The sequence below is a fragment of the Pelophylax lessonae genome (assembly GCF_965119305.1).
Source record: "Pelophylax lessonae genome assembly, chromosome: 3".
NCBI lineage: Eukaryota > Metazoa > Chordata > Amphibia > Anura > Ranidae > Pelophylax > Pelophylax lessonae.
Window position 1 is genome coordinate 227,822,159 of NC_138770.1, and position 19,990 is coordinate 227,842,148.

Sequence of the window (19,990 nt, forward strand, 5' to 3'; positions counted from 1 at the left end):
GCCTATTGTATCTGAGAAAAATGAACTATTAATTCAGTTTTTGTCTGACTTAAGCTTGACTGCTGATGGCTTTATTGGCCATTACAAATTCAGGCCTAAAAAGTTACCCTCTACATCTGCTCCTGTTACAACTGTTCCTACCACTACAAGTAAGTATTTTGGTATTCAATGATACAACTGTATTAGGTGCTGTCTAACGCCATCCTAAATGGTCAAACAGCAATGCTTACCTGTGTATGATACATTCCTTTGGTAATGACTGAGATGCTAATCTCCGAATCCAAAAATCTGCTAATTACAAATCAGAAAAAGGCATTTTAATGGAACAGTGCTGATGTTTATCAAAACAAGTCCTTTGAAGTCTGAGACTGCTTATTTTCACCATCAGCGAGGTTCTCAGACATTACAGTGTGATTACTCATGACTGTAACAGATACCACTCAGCAAAGCTTAATAAGCATAATGGGAAAAGTCTTTAATGATATCACATCTGTCAGAACAGGCAATATTGGTACAGATCTCATTAAAATCCTTAGAGATTGAATGACAACAAGGATATTGCTGCACATTAATATTTGTCAAAAAGATTGTATGGAACGTGGTGAGAAAATTAGAAACAAATTAGCTTGAATATATAATTTTTGCCCAGTTTTGCGCAAGTATATAATACCTCGCAGTACAGTTAGAACATTTTCAATTATACATTACCTGGATGCATTTTACACTTTTTTACACATTTTACACATTTTATTCATTGAGAAGTGTGCACAGCAAAGCAGTGATAAATACACACTGGTCAAATACATGGTAAAAGCTCCTACAATAGGGCATAATATGTTGTGACCTTTTTCTGGATTTTAGATTGTCACATGACTTCACCGTGTGAATTTCTGTATAAAACATTGTGACTTGGTATATAGGTAGGTACCCTAAGGATAAAACAAATAATATCTGGCCAGAAATATTTTGTTTTCTATTGCAGCCACAGGGAAAAATAGATGAATGGCTGCACACTACTGGAACGATGCCAAAATCTTTATTGTAGTGATCAACAAATAAAAGCATATAAAGCACAGCGAGCACCAGGAGATAAAAATGTTAACGCGTTTCAGGCAAATAACAGCACTGAATCATAACACAAATAAAGCTAAGAGAAAAGTCCCTCTAAATAGTGGTAAGGAATCACAGGTGTTTAACCATAATTACAAATTAACCCTCATACCATCAGGACAAAATAAAGTAAAAAAAAGTACATAAAAAGAATCTATTAAAAAATAAACAAACAGTGACTGTATATAACAATCAAACCTTTGATGACAATCAATGAATCTAAAGTCACTGTCACAAAAAGTAAAAAAAAAAAAAAAAAAGATACCAGCAAGGAGGAAAATATATGTTGTAGATATAAAGTTCTATAGATCTATTAAGTTAAGATCCAAAAAACCCTATTCAAATCTAGATCCTAGAGCATCAAAAAGGTCACAGAACAGGAAGCTGCAGCAAAAGCAAGGGATGGGTACACAGGAAGTATTTACTCATACAAATGGGAATGATCCCACTGAAAGTTTAAACCATCTGGTTTGTGAGTTTGTAACTAGAGTTGAGCGGACACCTGGATGTCCGTGTTCGGCGGGTTCGGCCGTACTTGAAAAAAAAGTCCGGGTCCGTGTCCCGGACTTTTTCCGAACTTTACCCGGACACCGAACCCCATTGAAGTCAATGGGGACCCGAACTTTCAGGCACTAAAATGGCTCTAAAACACCAATGGAAAGGGCTAGAGTGCTGCAAATGGCAGCAAAACGTAGTTAAGAGCATGGCAAGTGCTCTGCAAACAAATGTGGATAGGGAAATAACTTAAAACAACAAAAAAAACAGAAAAATAAAACAATGTTCTTCATCTGTGAAGGACGAGGCCCATATGGAGTAGGAGGGAGGTTGAGGTGGTGGTGGATGTGGCGGTGCCATAGGCGTGCGCACAGGGTGTGCATGGGCACACCCTTATCACCTAGGGCACATTAGCATTATCGCTCTGTTTGCCAGTGAGGAGATGGAAAAGATCTCCCTCGGACCTGCTCTGCCATAAGAGAAGTGCCACACACTTCTATTTCACTTTGCCAGCAGGGAGAGTAATGTACCGGGGCCATATACATGAAGGCAAACACATGCATGTGTATTTAAACTTTGGGGTGCACACCCTAATGCAATAGGCTGCGCACACCTATGGGCAGTGTAGGTGGAAGCGGCGGTGGAAGAGGACGAGGTAGCCAACACTGCTTTTTTTCAGTCATTTTAAATGAGGGTACACCCCAAAAGAGTGAGAAAGAGCAAAAATAGAACAATGGCTGGGTAAGGTCGGTATCCATCTCTATTCTGCACAAGGTACGGAAAAGTCCTGTGGGATCCATGCCTGGTTCATTTTAATGAACGTGAGCTTGTCCACATTGTCTCTGGACAGGCGGCTGCGCTTGTCTGTGATAACGCCCCTAGCCGTGCTAAATACACGTTCAGATAATACACTGGCTGCAGGGCACGCCAGCACCTCCAAGGCGTAAAGGGCAAGCTCAGGCCATGTGCCCAATTTGGAGACCCAGAAGTTGAAGGGGGCAGACCCGTCATTCACTACATGTAGGCGTGTGCACACATACTGCTCCACCATGTTGGTGAAATGCTGCCTCCTGCTAAGACGTTCCATATGAGCTGCTGTTTGTTGTGGCATGCTGACAAAGCTTTTCCGCATTTCGGCCATGCTAACCCTGCCTTCTGAGGTGCTGGCGGTGCCCTGGTTGCGTTGGCGACCTCTTTGTCCTCCTCCTCCTCCTCTGCCTTGGCCTTGTGCTTCCACTGTGGCCCCGCTGTCAGGTGGGATTGCCAGCAGCATCGTGTCTACCAGCGTGCGCTTGTACTCGCGCATCTTGCGATCGCGCTCCAGTGAGGGAATTAAGGACGGTACGTTGTCCTTGTAACGGGGATCCAGCAGCATGGCCACCCAGTAATCAGCACAAGTTAGAATGTGGGCAACTTGGTGGTCGTTGTGGAGACACTGCAGCATGTAATCGCTCATGTGTGCCAGGCTGCCCAGAGGCAACGAAAGGCTGTCCTCTGTGGGAGGTGTATCGTCTGTGTCCTCTGTATCCCCCCAGCCACGCACCAGTGATGGTCATGAGCTGGCCTGGGTGCCACCCTGCTGTGAACATGGTTCCATCTCCTCCTCCATCTCCTCCTCCTCATCCTCCTCATCCTCCAGAACTGTGCCCCTGCTGGACAATTGTGTCCCTGGCGTTTGTGGGTGCAGGAACCCACCCTCGGAGCCCCTTGCGAATGACTGCCCTGAAAGCCTTGGAAATGTTACCTCTTCATCCTCCTCCTCCTCCTCCTCATCCTGTGCCACATCCTCTTCCATCATCGCCCGAATCGTTTTTTCAAGGAGGCATAGAAGTGGGATAGTTAAGCTGACAACGGCGTCATCGGCACTGGCCATGTTGGTGGAGTACTCAAAACAGCGCAACAAGGCACACAGGTCTCGCATGGAGGCCCAGTTATTAGTGGTGAAGTGGTGCTGTTCCGCAGAGCGACTCACGCGTGCGTGCTGCAGCTGAAAATCCACTATGGCCTGCTGCTGCTCGCACAGTCTTTCCAGCATGTGCAAGGTGGAGTTCCACCTTGTGGGCACATCACATATGAGGCGGTGAGCGGGAAGGCCGAAGTTACGCTGCAGCGCTGACAGGCGAGCAGCAGCAGGGTGAGAACGCCGAAAGTGCGCACAGACGGCCCGCACTTTCTGCAGCAGCTCTGACATATCGGGGTAATTTTTAAGGAACCTCTGCACCACCAAATTCAGCACATGCGCCAGGCAAGGGATGTGCGTCAAACCGGCTAGGCCCAGAGCTGCTATGAGATTTCGCCCGTTATCGCACACCACCAGGCCGGGCTTAAGGCTCGCTGGCAGCAACCGCTCATTTGTCTGCTGTTCCATGCTCCTCCACAACTCCTGCACGGTGTGTGGTTTTTCCCCCAAACAGGCAAGTTTTAAAACTGCCTGCTGTCGTTTACCCCTGGCCGTGCTGAAGTTGGTGGTGAAGGTGTTACGCTGACTGGATGAGGAGGCGGTAGAAGATGAGGAAGAGGTGTAGGAGGAGTTAGGCAAACTGAAGCGCCCTGAAATCTTCGGTGGTGGAAGGACATGCGCCAAATTGCTATCCGCCTCAGGCCCATCTGCCCCTGCATTTACCCAGTGTGCCGTTAGGGAGATATAACGCCCCTCACCGTGCTTACTGGTCCACGTATCGGTAGGGAGGTGGACCTTGGCACAGATGGCGTTGCGCAGTGCACACCTGATTTTTTCCCCCACTTGGTTGTGCAGGGAAGGGATGGCTTGCCTGGAAAAGTAGTGGCGGCTGGGCACAACGTACTGTGGGACAGCCACCGACATAAGGCTTTCAAAACTGTGCGTCTCCACCAGACGGAATGACAGCATTTCAAAGGCCAAGAATTTTTAAATGCTGGCATTCAGGGCCAGGGATCGCGGGTGGGTAGGGGGGTACTTCCTCTTCCTCTCAAGTGTTTGGGAGATGGAAAGCTGAACGCTTCCACGGGACATTGTGGAGATGGTTGGTGACCCAGGTGGTGGTGTTGCTGACAGATCGTCTGTTTGCGGGGTGGCAGGTGCCGGTATCACTACAGATGTGGATGGAGAGGCCGAGACTGCAGCAGAAGAGGAAGCAGGAGGAGCCAGAGACCTTTCTTGGTTTTGAAGGTGTCTACTCCACTGCAGCTCGTGCTTTGCACTTAGATGCCTGATCATGCAGGTTGTGCTCAGGTTGAGAAGGTTTATGCCTCGCTTCAGGCTCTGATTGCACAGGGTGCAAACCACTCGTGTCCTGTCATCAGCACATTTTCTGAAGAACTTCCACGCTAGAGAACTCCTTTGAGCTGGCTTTGGTGTGCTCGTTCCCTTGCTGCTTTGGGCAGTAGCAGGCGTAGTGTCTATGGCACGGCCGCTCCGCTTCTGCACCCTACTCCCTCTTCTGCTGTGCTGGTGGCTCTGTGCGACCACCGCCTCTTCCTCCAAACTACTCAGGTCACCTGCATGACCTTCATTCCATGTGGGGTCGAGGACCTCATCGTCCTCCACATCATCTTCCACCCAGTCTTCACCCCTGCCCTCCTTGTCGGTCTCCACAATTCTGAATGCCGCAGCAGTTGGCACCTGCGTTTCGTCATCATCGGAGACGTGCTGCTATGGTCCTTCCATGTACTCATCTTGAGAAATAAGTGGTTGGGCATCGCTGCACTCAATCTCTTCCACTTCTGGGGCAGGGCTAGGTGGATGGCCCTGGGAAACCCTGCTGACAGAGTCCTCAAAAAGAAGAAGAGACTGCTGTATGACTTGGGGCTCAGACTGCTTGCCTGATTTGCAAGGGGGTGAGGTGAAAGACGGTTGGACATTGGCTGCAGGTGCCAACTCTGACCTTTCTGGAGTAGTCTGGGTGGGAGACAATGTGAAGGAACTGGAGGCACTGTCAGCAACCCAATCTACTATCGCCTGTACTTCTTCTGGCCTCATCACTTCTAGAGGCGCATTATGCCCTACCAAATACTGCTGCAGGTTCTGTCGCCTACTCACACTTGAGGAAGGTGTTTCACTTGTAAATGTAGCTGGCACAGATCGACCACGTCCTCTCCTTGCAACAGGAGCTCTACCAGCAGCACCACGACCCAGGCCACGGCCCCTATTTGACGGTCTCCTCATATTTCTGTAATTTATGATCTTGCCCTAGAAAGGTGTTTATTGAATAGCGGAACAAAACCACAACAGTATCGCACAGGTGTATCTCACAGTCAAATATGCAAACTATGCCGCAATTTAATTTTTTTTACCCCAAAAGGGTGTATATTGAATAGCGGAATAGAAAAAAGGATAAAAAACGGTGTATCTTACACATACAAACACAGACTAGGCCCCGATTAAAATTTTTTGTATCTCACACGTACCGATACAGACTATGCCGTAATTTAATTTTTTACACTCAAACAGGGTGTATATTGAATAGCGGAATAGGAAAATTTTTATAAAACGGTGTATCTCACACGTACAAACACAGACTAGGCCCCGATTACTATTTTTTGTACCCTAAAGGCAGGATGAGGAAGAGGAGTAGGAGGAGTTGGGAACAGGAGGCAAACTGAAGCGCCCTGCAATCCTCGGCGGTGGAAGGAGATGCACCAAACAAATTTAAAAAGGTGTATCTCACATGTACCGATACAGACTATGCCGTAATTTAATTTTTTACACTCAAACAGGGTGTATATTGAATAGCGGAATAGGAAAAATTTTACAAAATGGTGGTGTATCTCACACGTACAAACCCAGACTAGGCCCCGATTACTATTTTTTGTACCCCCAAAGGCAGGATGAGGAGTAGGAGGAGCTCGGAACAGGCAGGAGGCACACTGAAGCACCCTGCAATCCTCGGCGGTATGAGATGCGCCCCAAAAATTGGAAAGGTGTATCTCACACGTACCGATACAGACTATCCCGCAATTTAATTGTTTTTACCCTAAAGGTGTAGATTGAATAGCGGAATAGAAAATATGATATCAAAAGGTGTATGTATCTCACACGTAGAGACCCAGACTAGGCCCAAATTACTATTTTTTGTACCCCCAAAGGCAGGATGAGGAGTAGGAGGAGTTCGGAACAGGCAGGAGGCACAATGAAGCACCCTCAAATCCTCGGCAGTATGAGATGCGCCCCAAAAATTGGAAAGGTGTATCTCACACGTACCGATACAGACTATCCCGCAATTTAATTGTTTTTACCCCAAGGGTGTAGATTGAATAGCGGAATAGAAAATATGATATAAAATTGGTGATTTGTCAATAGCACATGTGAACAGCAGTGCCTTATATCAGTCAGCTCTGCTGCAGGCTATGGAGGGGAAAAAAAAGAAAATTCCCCTTTTAAGTTTGTAATTTTTAACTAGATTAGTACAGACTATGCCACAATTTAATTTTTTTAACCCAAGGGTGTATATTGAATAGTGGAATAGAAAAAAGTATATAACTTTTGAAATCACTCAATAATAGCACATGTGAACACAGCAGTGTATTATCACAGTCAGCACAGCAGCACTGAAGGAAAAACGCTGCACACAACTGACTGATAAAAAAGACTTTTTTCTCCCTCCTCCTCAGCTGGCAAAAAGATTGTGTTCACACCACCCCACACACAGCAAAATCGATGTGGACCACTGACCCTGCCTATCTCCAGACTCTCCCTAAAAGGATCGATAAGATCGGTCACTGCCGGCACTGCAAACCCCCCCCCCCCCCCCACACAGCAAAATCGATTGTAGAACACTGACCCTGCCTATATCCAGCCTCTCCCTAAAAGGATCGATAAGATCAGTCACTGCTGGCACTGCAAACCCCCCCCCCCCACACACAGCAAAATCGATTGTAGAACACTGACCCTGCCTATCTCCAGCCTCTCCCTAAAATGCCCTAATATCTCGCCCTGCCTGCTGCACTCCGACCTGTCCCTCAATTCTTTTCGAACACAATATGATTTTTGCCTGTCTGTCCCTAATCAGCAGCCAGCACGTATGATGTGTGCTCTGTCCCTGTACTACAGCAGAATGACGCAGCGGCGCTCGGTCTCGAACTTATAAAGACTTGGTCACATGCTTCAGATGGCCAATTACAGCTACTAATACATTTGTAGACATGGCAGGGATGGCTTAAGGCACACCAGTTAAACGCTTGTTGATTGGCTGTTGAAAGCCCGCCATTAAAAGCGCGCCAATACATACAAACCCGGAAATAAAATGACCGAACACGGATTTTTACCCGAACATACAGTAAAGTTTTCGGATCCGTGTTCGGGTAACAAAAATCCAATTATTCGGTACGAACACGAATAATACAGTCCGTGTTCGCTTAACACTATTTGTAACCAAAGGATCCAGTGAACCTCTATCTTGCAAAAAAAGTGAAAAACATCACCAGCCCTCTCCATATTTTTTCAATAGTTTGAATAGATACTGCAGAAAGATCACCTGAATGACAGTCATTGGAATGTCCCTTAGTAATGTCATAAAGGTGATTGTGTAAGCGGCCTCTCAACCGTCTAGTTGTCCTCCCAACATATTGTACCTGATTTTACATGTATATGTAAAATTTTTTTGTAAAATTACATGTATATGTAAAATTACATGTATATGTAATTACATATACAATGTACTGAGGATTGCAATTGAAAAAAGACTATTTTATGAGTTCACTCATTGGCAGTGGAACTCACACTATCACCCAATGAACATGAGAGCTGCATGGACAATTGGAACTACCGCATTTACAGTTACCTATAAAATGTAACCATGTAGCGCAGGGGTGTCAAACTCAATTTCATCACGGGCCGCATCAGCATTATGGTTGCCCTCAAAGGGCCAGTTATATCTGTGAGATTAGATGTCCAGAGCACTCCACGTCCCCTTACACCCTTACATGAGATGTCAAGAGTCACCCACCCTTCCTTACATCACAATGCACCCCCCTTACCTTGTGCTGCTGCAAGGAAGAAGATGTGGGTGGATCTGGGAAGAAGTGTAGGGTCTGGAGGAGAACCAGAGGAGGGCTGGAGTCAGCTACCAGAGTCTGCTGAATGATGAGACCAGGTGAGGCAGAGGAAAGGTTGTGTTGCGGCTGCAAAGAGAGGTGCAGGATCTGTAGGAGGAGTTCTGCTCTCCTGTCTGCTGCGGACTGCTGAAAAGGGGGGGTGGGAAAGGAGGAGCCTTTCTGCAGCTGCATAGAGGAGTGCAGGATCTGGCAAAAGAGGTTCTGTCCTCTCTGCTGCTGTCTACAGAGAGGTGCCACAGCTGCAGGAGAGGTGTAAGGGCCACATGAAATGGCTTGGGGGGCCGCATTTGGCCCGCAGGCCTTGTGAATGACACCTGTGATGTAGTGGATTGAAAACAAGTTGTTTGGGAGAAACTAGGTGACAAAAACTACCCAAAGTGGGAGCTCTCTGGAAAAAATATTGAAGTCTCACTTAAGCAGAGTGGCACAAGCCTGATCACTTCAAGCCACCTATTATGAATTATAAAACTATGACAATTTAAAGTAAACTTGTCCTGAGAGAATTAGAGAATCTACCATTACTGAACTCCTTTTTAAAAAACTGGTGGGCCAAATGTTATGCTGTCCCACTTCTTTTGATACTTTGAGATACTGTTCTGGAAAAAGGGTGTAGATCATCAAAGTCATCAGGGGCACTTCTAGATTGGGGGCCCCTCAGCATAGAAATTCAATTATATGACTGGATTTGGGACATGAAGAAGAAAAAAATCAATGATAGGGAATCAAATTCACCATTACACTCGATGCAAGACATGTAAGAAAGTTAGGTCCTCCACTCTCTGCCAATTTTGTCAGACACTCTGCTGTCATTCTGGCCGAATCCAGATCCAGGGCCACACATGTTCTGAATTTGACCAATCTCGTAATTTCAGGTAAAACTTGCTGGCAAAGTTTTACCTTATATAAGATTGCAGAGTGTCAGATTCTGCCCTTGACCCAATCTCTGATGTTTTTTACTGCGATATGCCAATGCTGGCCATGAACCTCACTCCCAGATGATAGGGTCGGGGCTGTTGCCTGACACTTTCTTGAACCTTTCCCTTGTCCCACCCACTTGTTTCTTGTAAACAAGCCAATAAATTCCATGACACAGTTAAAACAAACATCTCAAATGATAAAATAAGTTGAAATGTAAAACATCTGCCAGAAGCCCTCATTCCTTTTTTTTTTTGCCTCTGAAGAAAGTCTTAACTGCTCCATACCCTAGCACCCACACACTTTGTTATTTTTTTTTTTTTTTTAAATAAAACACATTTTATAATCATTATATTTTTTAATAAAGAAAGTCTGGGGCCCAGGGCAATTGTCCCTTTTGCCCCCTTATAAATCCAGCACTAGAATAACTAGTACTAGAGCACTAGAACAACTGGGTTAGTGTAACAGCCACTCAAGAAGCATTTTCAGTCCTTTAAGGGTACACCGCAAATATGAACATTTTGCCTTAAGACCAAAATTTTCATAAGATTGTTTTTTTTCCCCTTTGTTATCTTGTTTATCTGTGATTAGCAGTGGGTTTTAGTTAAAGTACAAAAGTGAGGTTAAGGGAACCAAATATAATTTTATGGAATTTGGTAGTTGAACTTCAAACTCACAAAACTAACAGGAGAATATTATGGGAGCCGCCACAGTTAATTTATTTTTAAAGGCAGTCATTATTACCATTGCTTTACTGCCTTGTGATCTACTAAACTGAGTTAGGATTTGTGTCAACATGCTTTTGTTTGCCTCAGAACTGATTTTCTTCCCATAAAAGTTAATGGGAATGCAAAAGCTGCTGAAGCAAATCAAATGTGGGTGAACCACACCTGCGATGGATTGTAATGCTGGCCATACACTATATGAAAAATCTGCTGAAATTCCTTGATTTGGAAAATTCTTTCATTTTTCGGCCAGGTAATGGGCGGCTGTGACGTTTTTCAGCCGAAAAAACGAAGGACAAGTTTAAAAACTTTCTCCCGAACGAACGATAATTTGAAAGGTTAATGTGTTTCTTGTCCAAACTGTTTGCACTAGGTATATGTGAAAAAACATACAAAATCCATTAAACAATTTATCGGTCATTACATGATGGCACGATCGTTTGCTCTCACAGCCGAGTGTTCATTTTTTGAAAATGAGTTTGAACGATTTTTTATATAGTGTATGGCCAGCATAAGAACAGTCTAAAAATGATGTCTAAAGCACTCCACATTTTCTTAGTGAAGCCCACTTAAACATCCAGCTGGACTTCTGGTATACATGTGCATGTTACAGGTCATCAGCTTACTATCAATAAAAGGCTGAGATTGAAAGTGCTGGAGTGAGCGCAAGAGGACAGAGGTTTGGAAAGCTTTCAGGAGGGAGCAGCTATGTGTGACACATATATAACTAAAAACACTGTAAGGTTTTTGAGTCCAGTGTCTGAAGAAATGGGTGAGTGGATGGGTGTGACAGTCCATATATAGGGACAATGATCCTGGTGTACTTGGGAACACAAAAAGCAAAGGCACTTTGGAGATAGGCAGCCTGTAGCAGAGTTAGAAGCAGCTCTGTGAAGATGGATCAAAGGAAGAGAAAACAGCGCCAATCTAAGTGTACTCACAGAAGATAGGAGATGGCCTGAGGAAGGAGCACACATGCTCTGAACGCTCACCATTGCCATGCCCCCCCCCCCCCCGATTTCTCACAGTGATGCTTGAGTGGTACCTGCCTCCCTACAGAGCTCCGGACACCACTGGCATGGCTGGGAAGATGGGATGCCCTGGAACATAGCTCTCCACCTGGATGGACTCAGCTATGGCATGCTCTGCCTTTACATGCCTGTTATCTTCTGGGAGTGCAATACTTAAAATAACCATGGTGCTGCACTTAGATTGGTGCTGTTTTCTCTTTCTTTGATCTAGAGGAAGTGCCTTCAAAGACTAGTCAGCAGTGGCTCCCTTTTTCCTATCCTGGAAAAGGACACCAAGTCCATTTTAAAGAGAAAATATATAGAGAAAATATATATTTAGTAATCTCAGTAAGTACATGTGTTTGGCATGCCAACACTGTTATGCAATTGTGTGTTTATAGAAACATTTGGCTCCATAAAAAGGGCATGGCAGGGTCTGCCAAACACTAGTTTTCCCTTCATTGCCTCTCATGTGTCTCACCATGGGTATTTTGTGGCCATAAAAATGGAACCCTCTTTTGCAAACAATAGTCTAGAGTTGGCTTTATATATTTATATCATTATATGCCAATATATCTATATATATAATTGATATGTTACAAAAAAAATTATTTGGGGGGGGGGCATTAAAGCAGAACTTCAGGCAAATATAAAAGAAAACAAATAATTAGAGCATCTCTTTAATATAAATACATTATGAGATATGAGCTTATGAGTGTGTTGCTTCTATTTTTACCGTCTAGTCACAGGGTAGGGATGGGGTTGGGGAGATCTCTTAGTGAAAGTGAAACTGCAGCTTGGAGAGATTAGGTCCCCTCTTCTACCAGACAGGGTTGTGCTGTATGGTGGAATATCAGGGAAGAATGGAAGGAAATACAAATTCTTTGGTAGGCAGAACAGCTTTCATTTAAATAATCATTGTATTTAGCTATTTTCCTGAAGTTTAGCTTTAAAGGAGAAGTAGGGTTAAAGCTCTTATGGCACTACTTCTCCTGTAGGTCACAGGAGTGCACTTCGTTTTCCATTCCTGTGACCCATATTTAACCAACAACATGCTAAAGTCCACTATCAGCTGACATCACTCAGCCCATCCAGGCTCTGGAAGGATGCCGACTTTAAGATTCCTGACCAGAAGCTGGCCCAGCCTCTCAGTGTGCCACTGAGAGCCTGAGCCAGGTTCTTCCAACCACTCCACAACCCAATGCTCCAATGAGCACTGGAGGGGCAGAACAGAGAGCCATGACTGACAGTCACCTGTCTGTGCTCACTGAAGACCTAGGACTGAACAATCAGTGGTCATAGGGGTGTCTTAGGACAGACATATAGATTAGTATGTTTGTATCTTTATTTTTTTCGAAAACCCGCACTTATCTTTTAAGATATGTTTTCTTAATACACACATAATATGTATGTGACCTTTCCTGTGAGTGTGCAAGCATGCTTCTAGCTTCGTAAGCAGTCTTACAATGTCTTGCAATTCTTCCACAGCTTGAAGGCTAACCAGTAATCTCAAGCTGCAGTACAACAAGGGCTTGTGCTATTTTTATTTTACAGGTTTTCTTTAGAGGTTTGAAATGACACTAAAAATTCTATGTTTAGTACTAAAAATAAATCTGGTTAGATGTGGAATTACAGGGTGGCAGTGCTTTAGGATTGTCTCTGTTATTCACACATTCCACTGTGGCTGGCAGATTAGATATATACATATGTTGTCCTACATAGGCCAATATTTATGTTGTTTTTGCATTTTTACCACTGTTTCCCTCCAGCTTTCAAAGTATGTATAGAAATGTTTTTACCACCAGCACACTTAAAGATCACACACATTAATATCTGACATTCACACAAAAGGCTGTAATGCTTGGCTCCAGGCTTATCTTTTTTCTGACATCTGGCATTTTTAGCATGGCTGAAGTCATTCAGATATTGGTTTCTTGTTTGTGGGTTGCTACACGCATTACAAGTATGTACACAATTCCTAGTGCAGTTTATGTTCTTGTCTCTTGTCTGAGTGGTTAGCTATCGCTTGAGGAATAAAAGTACTTGTCTGTTGATCCCTTTTTTTTTCCTGCTTTAATTTCGTCATTACATACAAATGTGATTCCAGAAATACGTACCTAAGCTGATACACACTCCTCCTCTGATCCGGAGCTCACTATTCCACCTACTCGCATTCTGGCAGTGGCCACCATTTCAAAAACCCCCATTCCTCTAGGCAAAACATGTTGTCTTGGTCAGAGGGGTTCAATTCACTTCCCAGTTTTGGAAAATGCTTTGTAAATTCAAGGACACTCTCATCTGCTTACAACCCTGAAACAAATGGAAAACTGAGAGAAGAAACCAGACCCTGGAGCAATACATCCACTCTCTCTTTTCTGCCTACCATGAGAACTGGACCTCTCTCCTACCTTGGCCTGAGCTTGCCCATAATAACCTCAATAATTCAACCTCCAAGGAAATTACTTTTTCTTTGCCTCTCATAAGCATCCCCGGGTACCAACTCCTCTTCCACTAGTTGATAACATGCCTTAGCTACCATGAAGACCTATATCAACCCACTTTTGTCCTAGGCACAAAATAACTATCTCAATTTCACTTCCAGGCACAAAAAAAGTGCAGACTGCCAGCACAGCTAAGTCTCTTACTTCTGACCTTGAGATAAAGTGTTGGTCATGAGTCAAAACCTTTCCTCAAGATGACCTCTGCTAAGTTTGCTCCACATTATATTGGTCCTTTTTGAAATTTCAGCCAAGATCAATCCCATGTCTTTGAAGCTACATCTTCCTCCTCATTTCTACATTCTCAACACCTACCATGCCTCCTTTCTGAAGCTGGTTGTTCTCAACAGATTCTCTTCTTTACTACAGTTGTTTCTCCTTCAGCAGCCTTCTCCCAAGAATACAAGGACCAGCAAATCAGATTCCAAGATCTTCAGAGGCAAGTTGTATTGCCTGTAGGATTAGTAAGGCTTTGGACCCGAAGAATTTTCCTGGACCTTGGCTTTAGGTATTTTGTACGGAAATTTCATCCCCTTTTCCCTCTAAAAACCAGGCCGCTGAGCGGATAAGGAGGCCCAGAGTATCAAAGCTGCATCACGTGGATGTATCATGTGACACAGCAGCATGCTGGATCTTCCATTTAAAATCCGGCAGGGTACTTATTTACTGCTCAAGCAAGGAATTAGTTTGCTCCCCTGAGCATCCTAATGTATGTGTGTGTGTGCAACTCTGTTCACATCCTCAGTGTCCTCAGCTCACCCTCATGCCTCTGAAGCACCCACCTCTGCTGTAACTGCAGCCTCCACTGCACCACCGCAGCACCCACAGCCTTCGTTGTTTTTCTTCTGCTCCTCCTCTGAACCTGCAGCTTCCTCTGCACCCACAGTCGCAACTTCCATTGCATCCACAGCCTCCAGTCTGAGCAACCTCAGTCTCAGTCTCCGCTGGATTACTTTCCCCATCAGTAGATGTTTAGGAGTAATATTAGGATATGTTAATTAATAACTACTTTAAGCCCTGTTCATTTAAACAACAATCAGCAATAAAAATTATATGTGCATTTAACAAATTTTAGGCATGTTTTTACCTATTATTTATCTGTAAATGCCAGAAAAGGAAAGAGCTCTGGTGTGCAAGGAGACAGGGCTGTGCTAGGGAATTAACAGGTCCTAGAGCAGGGGTCTTCAAACTTAGGCCCTCCAGTTGTTCAGGAACTACAATTCCCATCATACGTAGTCATGTCTGTGAATGTACGAGATTTACAATGCTTCATGGGATGTGTAGTCCTGCAAAAGCTGGAGGGCCGTAGTTTTAGGATCCCTTTCCTAGCGGTTCAATTCCCTAGCAAGTTTACAGGCACATTGCAAGTCAATAAAAAATAATTTATGGAAAGGGAAAACGCTGTAAGTAAGCATTTGAAATACTTGATTTTTTAGTAAATTGTTTTAAGTTATTGACAGGGTCTCCTTAAATTCCTGTGATGAGAGAAATACATGGATAGCCATTGCTGATCTCCTTTTGAAAATGCTGTCTGTTTTCTGGAGTCATCATTTTCTGAGTTGGAAAAAGCATGCAGCAAGAGAAACTAGAATTCTATATACTTTCCCAGCTGGGTAACAGACTCATAAAGCATGATATCCGGACAGTTGGCATTTTTAGAACGAGGTCAGCAAGGGTAGGCTATGCATTTCTCTTATTACAGGTTTTCTTTAGATACATGTTTTCATGGCTTAAATCATCCTTTTAAATTGTCTTTTGGATGACAGTTATCCAAGGAAAAACTTGCTGAATTCCTTTTTCCTAAGATAGGCTTTAAAGAACAAAGAGTTCATGCAAAGTTCACTCCTAGTACATGCCAGCATCACAATAATAATGCACCTGCATGCTATGTGATCTAGTGCTGCCAGAAATGGAAAGTGTCAGTCGATACAGTACAACTGTGTCTACCTATAACATCGATTTGAGATTTCCTCTCTACTCAATTTCCTTAGGTCATCATGTAGTTCTTTACAGTTTATTTGTCATAAGTGCTAACTTTTTCTTATATAAGATGTACAATGGTGTATGTCAATTTTCTTAAGAAAACACTATAGTGGTTTTTAATTTATTTATATATATATATAATTTATTTATATATATATATATATATATATATATATATATATATATATATATATATATATATATATATATATATATATATGTATATATATATATATATATATTGTATTATTTACAGCACTAAAAATACAATATATTGTTGGTTTTAGTTTTTTTCCCTTTTAGGTAAAGATAAAGAATAATTCATTATTACCCCTTGCAGCCAGCAGGTGGCCTAATAAGCAGGGTCTCTCTGATGTCCCAGCAACTGACATAACACAGTCAACCAGTAAACATACAGGTAGTGCTAGGCTGGAGCCCGTTAGGCTTCTAAAAAGTGTACATTTCTTACCAGGCCATTGTTTTGGGACAACTTTCCACATATTTTTGTGTCTTTGAGCCCCTTGACAGCACCTTTTCCTATACTGTACAATGTATTTGACCCCTTCTTCCCTCCATGTCCTAATTGCCATCCCATTTGTCCAACATTATTACTCTAATGACCTTCATTTTTTTAAAAAAGGGAGCTTTCTGTTGTCTTGTGTAATAGGTTACAGCATTCCAAAAACCTTTATATTCCATTTTAGATAAACGCTCTTGTTAGGTTTTTTGTTGTCTGTGTCTCATTGGAAAATTTTCCCTTCACTTCCTTTCCTAAAAAGTAGGGGGAATTTGCTTTTTAGACAGTTGTCACTGGAAACAATGTCACCATTCCCCTTGTAGACAGTCACACTTCTGGTGAAAACTGTAACATTTTAGATTTCCCATAATATTCTATCTGCATGGTAATGATCCTCAGGACAAATAGAGAGGGTGCATCTTCACAGTCAGGACACAGACAGCTTTGAAAGCTTGACAGGGGTTCCAGCCCTCCCTTCTATACTCTATCCAAGACTAAAAATTTTTTTAACTATACATACATTTACCTCTTAAAAATAAAGGAAAAATATTTTTAGCAAGTACATAAAATACCAATTGAAATTGGCTGAAAATTAAAGTCCTTGTCAAAAAATAATTTTCATTTGTAAACTACTAATTCTCCTGATCTCCCAAATAATAAGAATGAACAAAGGCAGACATTTTTAAAATTTGGCCTGGGTGGCAACCATGGTTCTCTATGTTAATACCGTGGACTGGACAGGACAAGAGAGGATGTGGGTCATGTGCAGGTATACCAGGAGAAAAATCAAAGAGAAGAAGCCTGAAAAAAAGAAAACCGCCACATCTAAGGACTGTTAAGTTACAGTATTTAAAATTGTTGCTTTTAGGTTTAGATACACTTTAAAAGAATAACTCAGAAAGTGATTGTGAGCTTAGTGTGCCCTAGCTCTTACTCCCTGGGCTATCAGCAGAGTTCCAGTGTGACTTGTGATCCTTAGCTGCCTATACCAACTGGCAGACAGCCATGAGCTTGCTATGCAGACTTGTGTAGTATGCGCTTTTGAATTTTACCGTGAACCCTGCTGTCTGCAAACCAAATTGCTGGTGACATATAGTCCTTGGTAATATGAAGAATAATGACACAGTTAATTGAAAAAAAATAAATAAAAAGCATGTGTGCACAGGCAGACAGACTCCTCTATAATGAAGGTGATGGCAGTTTCGGGAGGTGAGGAGATGACATATTTTGTAGAAAACTGCTGGATACAAATAGGAAGGACCAGAGTTGGGTTTTAATCATTTAGTCTTTTGAACTTGCATTTCTTTTTTTTCTTGTATACAACCTTTTGTTCAAATACACCTTTATTATATAGTAAAGGATTCTCAGAGCAATATGGATTAAAGTATTAAGAGACAATACAACAGTTATTTCCTTTCAGAGCTATTGAGCTATTTATGAAAATACATATCCATGCAGTATGTCATTTTTACCAATCACTATACCAAAGAAAGATCAAATATATGACAAAACCCCTCTAAACCTTTAATTGCAGTCACCCAGTTAATCAGCCAGGCACCATCTTGTACTGTTTAACATTAGCTGAATTACCTATTGGTTGGTATGGGTTGGTTGCTGCAGTTGATGTTTATGTGAAGTTACATAGTTAGTCAGATTGAAAAAAGACAAGTCCATCTGGCTCGACCAATAAAAAAACAAAAAAAAAAAAAAAAAACACACACACAAAAAAAAAAACTGTAATGAAAACCCAACCATACAATCCCATATACACAATTCTATACCCGCAGTTGATCCAGAGGAAGGCAAAAAAACCCAGTAACGTATGATCCAATTTTCTACAGCAGGGGAAGAAAAATTCCTTCCTGATCCCCCGAGAGGCAATCTGATATTCCCTGGATCAACTTTGCCTATAAATATTAGTACCCACTTATATTAAGTCCACCCAGGAAAGAATCCAGGCCTTTTTCAAAGCAATCTATTGAGCTAGCCAGAATCACCTCTGGAGGGAGTCTATTCCACATTTTCACAGCTCTTATGGTGAAGAAACCTTTCCATATTTGGAGACAAACTCTGTTTTCCTCTAGACGTAGAGTGCCCCCTTGTCCTCTGTGTTGACCTTAAAGTGAACAACTCAACACCAAGTTCAATATATGGACCACTTATGTATTTATACATGTTGATCATAGCCCCCCCCCCCCCTATGCCTCTTATCAGTTTGTTTGCCCTTCTCTGCTCTTTCTCCAGTTCCCCGATATCCTTCTTAAGAAATGGTGCCCAAAACTGAACTGCATATTCCAGATGAGGTCTTACTAATGAATTGTACAGGGGCAAAATTATATCTCTCTGTTTGGAGTCCATGCCTCTGTTAATACAAGAAACCTCATTTGCCACATAGTTGCCCAATGAAACAGTGCATTGAGGTCAGCTTGTAAGTTGGAGAATTCCTGTAAAGAAGTTATTCCACTGCAAAGCTTGGTGTCATCTGCAAAGACTGAAGTGGTACTTTTAATCGCAGACCCTATTTCATTTAAAAGATATTAAAAAGTAAGGGTCCCAACACTGAACCTTGGGGTACACCACAGATAACTTTAGACCATTCAGAGTAAGAATCATTAACCACTACTCTATGAATTCTATATTTTAGCCAGTTTTCTATTCAATTGCCAACTGATCTTTCCAAGCCTGTAAACTTTACCTTACACATTAGTCCTGTGTGGGGAACTGTGTCAAATGCTTTTGCAAAATCCAAGTATACTACGTCCACAGCCAACCCTCTGGCCAAGGTTTTACTTACCTCCTCATAAAAATAAATCAGGTTTGTTTGACAACTTCTGTCCATGCTGTCTGTTGCTTAAAATATTTTTTCCCAGCAAGAACTCTATGTGGTCTTATATTAAATTCTCCAGTATCTTCCCGACTATAGAAGTTAAACTAACAGGTCTATAGTTACTTGGCAAAGACTTTGATCCCTTTTTACATATAGGCACCACAATGGCCCTATGCTAATCCAGTGGTACTATTCCAGTCCTTAACGAGTCCCTAAAAATTAGAAACAAAGGCTTTGAAATTACAGCGCTCAATTCTTTTAGGATGCATGGGTGGATGCCTTCTGGTCCAGGTGCTTTATCCACCCTTATTCTGTCTAAATATTTCTGGACCATATCACTTTTGAGCCATTTGGGGCTGTGTCAATACCATCCTCATTATGGTCATGAGCTCCCCCATGCTCTTTTGTATATACAGAGTTGAAGAAAGTATATAATAAATTTGCCTTCGCTTTGTCCCCAGTCACCCACTCCTGATTATTTTGTAAAGGGCCTACATGCTCAGACCTAACCTTTTTACTATTAATATATTTGAAGAATTTTTTGGGGGTTTGTCCTACTATCTTTTGCAATCATTTGCAATCTGTCGCTCATTTTGAATTTTTGCGTCCTTGATTTCCTTTTTACATATTCTGTTATATTCTTTGTAACAATTAAACAATGATAGTGTTCCTTCATTTCTATATTTTTTAAAGGCTCTTTTATTTTTATTTATAGCTTTTTTAACTTTAATGTGAGCCAAATAGGTTTTAATTTTAGCCTTTTAAACTTATTACCCTAGGGAATATACTTTGCAGTGAGTTTGCATAAAGTCTTTTTGAAAATTTCACATTCCTTTTCTATGCTTATCGATGCCAATATTCCCTCCCAGTCTAAATCC

The 19,990-nt window shown here is 42.4% G+C and overlaps 1 protein-coding gene across 1 annotated transcript in view; it reads left to right on the forward strand.

Moving 5' to 3' along the window:
• The window catches only part of PCOLCE2 (procollagen C-endopeptidase enhancer 2), a 101,994-nt gene that overhangs the window by 63,852 nt on the left and 18,152 nt on the right, over positions 1-19,990 (forward strand). Inside the window, exon 6 of the mRNA XM_082251378.1 lies at positions 1-149. Within this exon, the coding sequence (XP_082107504.1) occupies positions 1-149 (149 nt within the window). The remainder of the gene's footprint in view (positions 150-19,990) is intronic.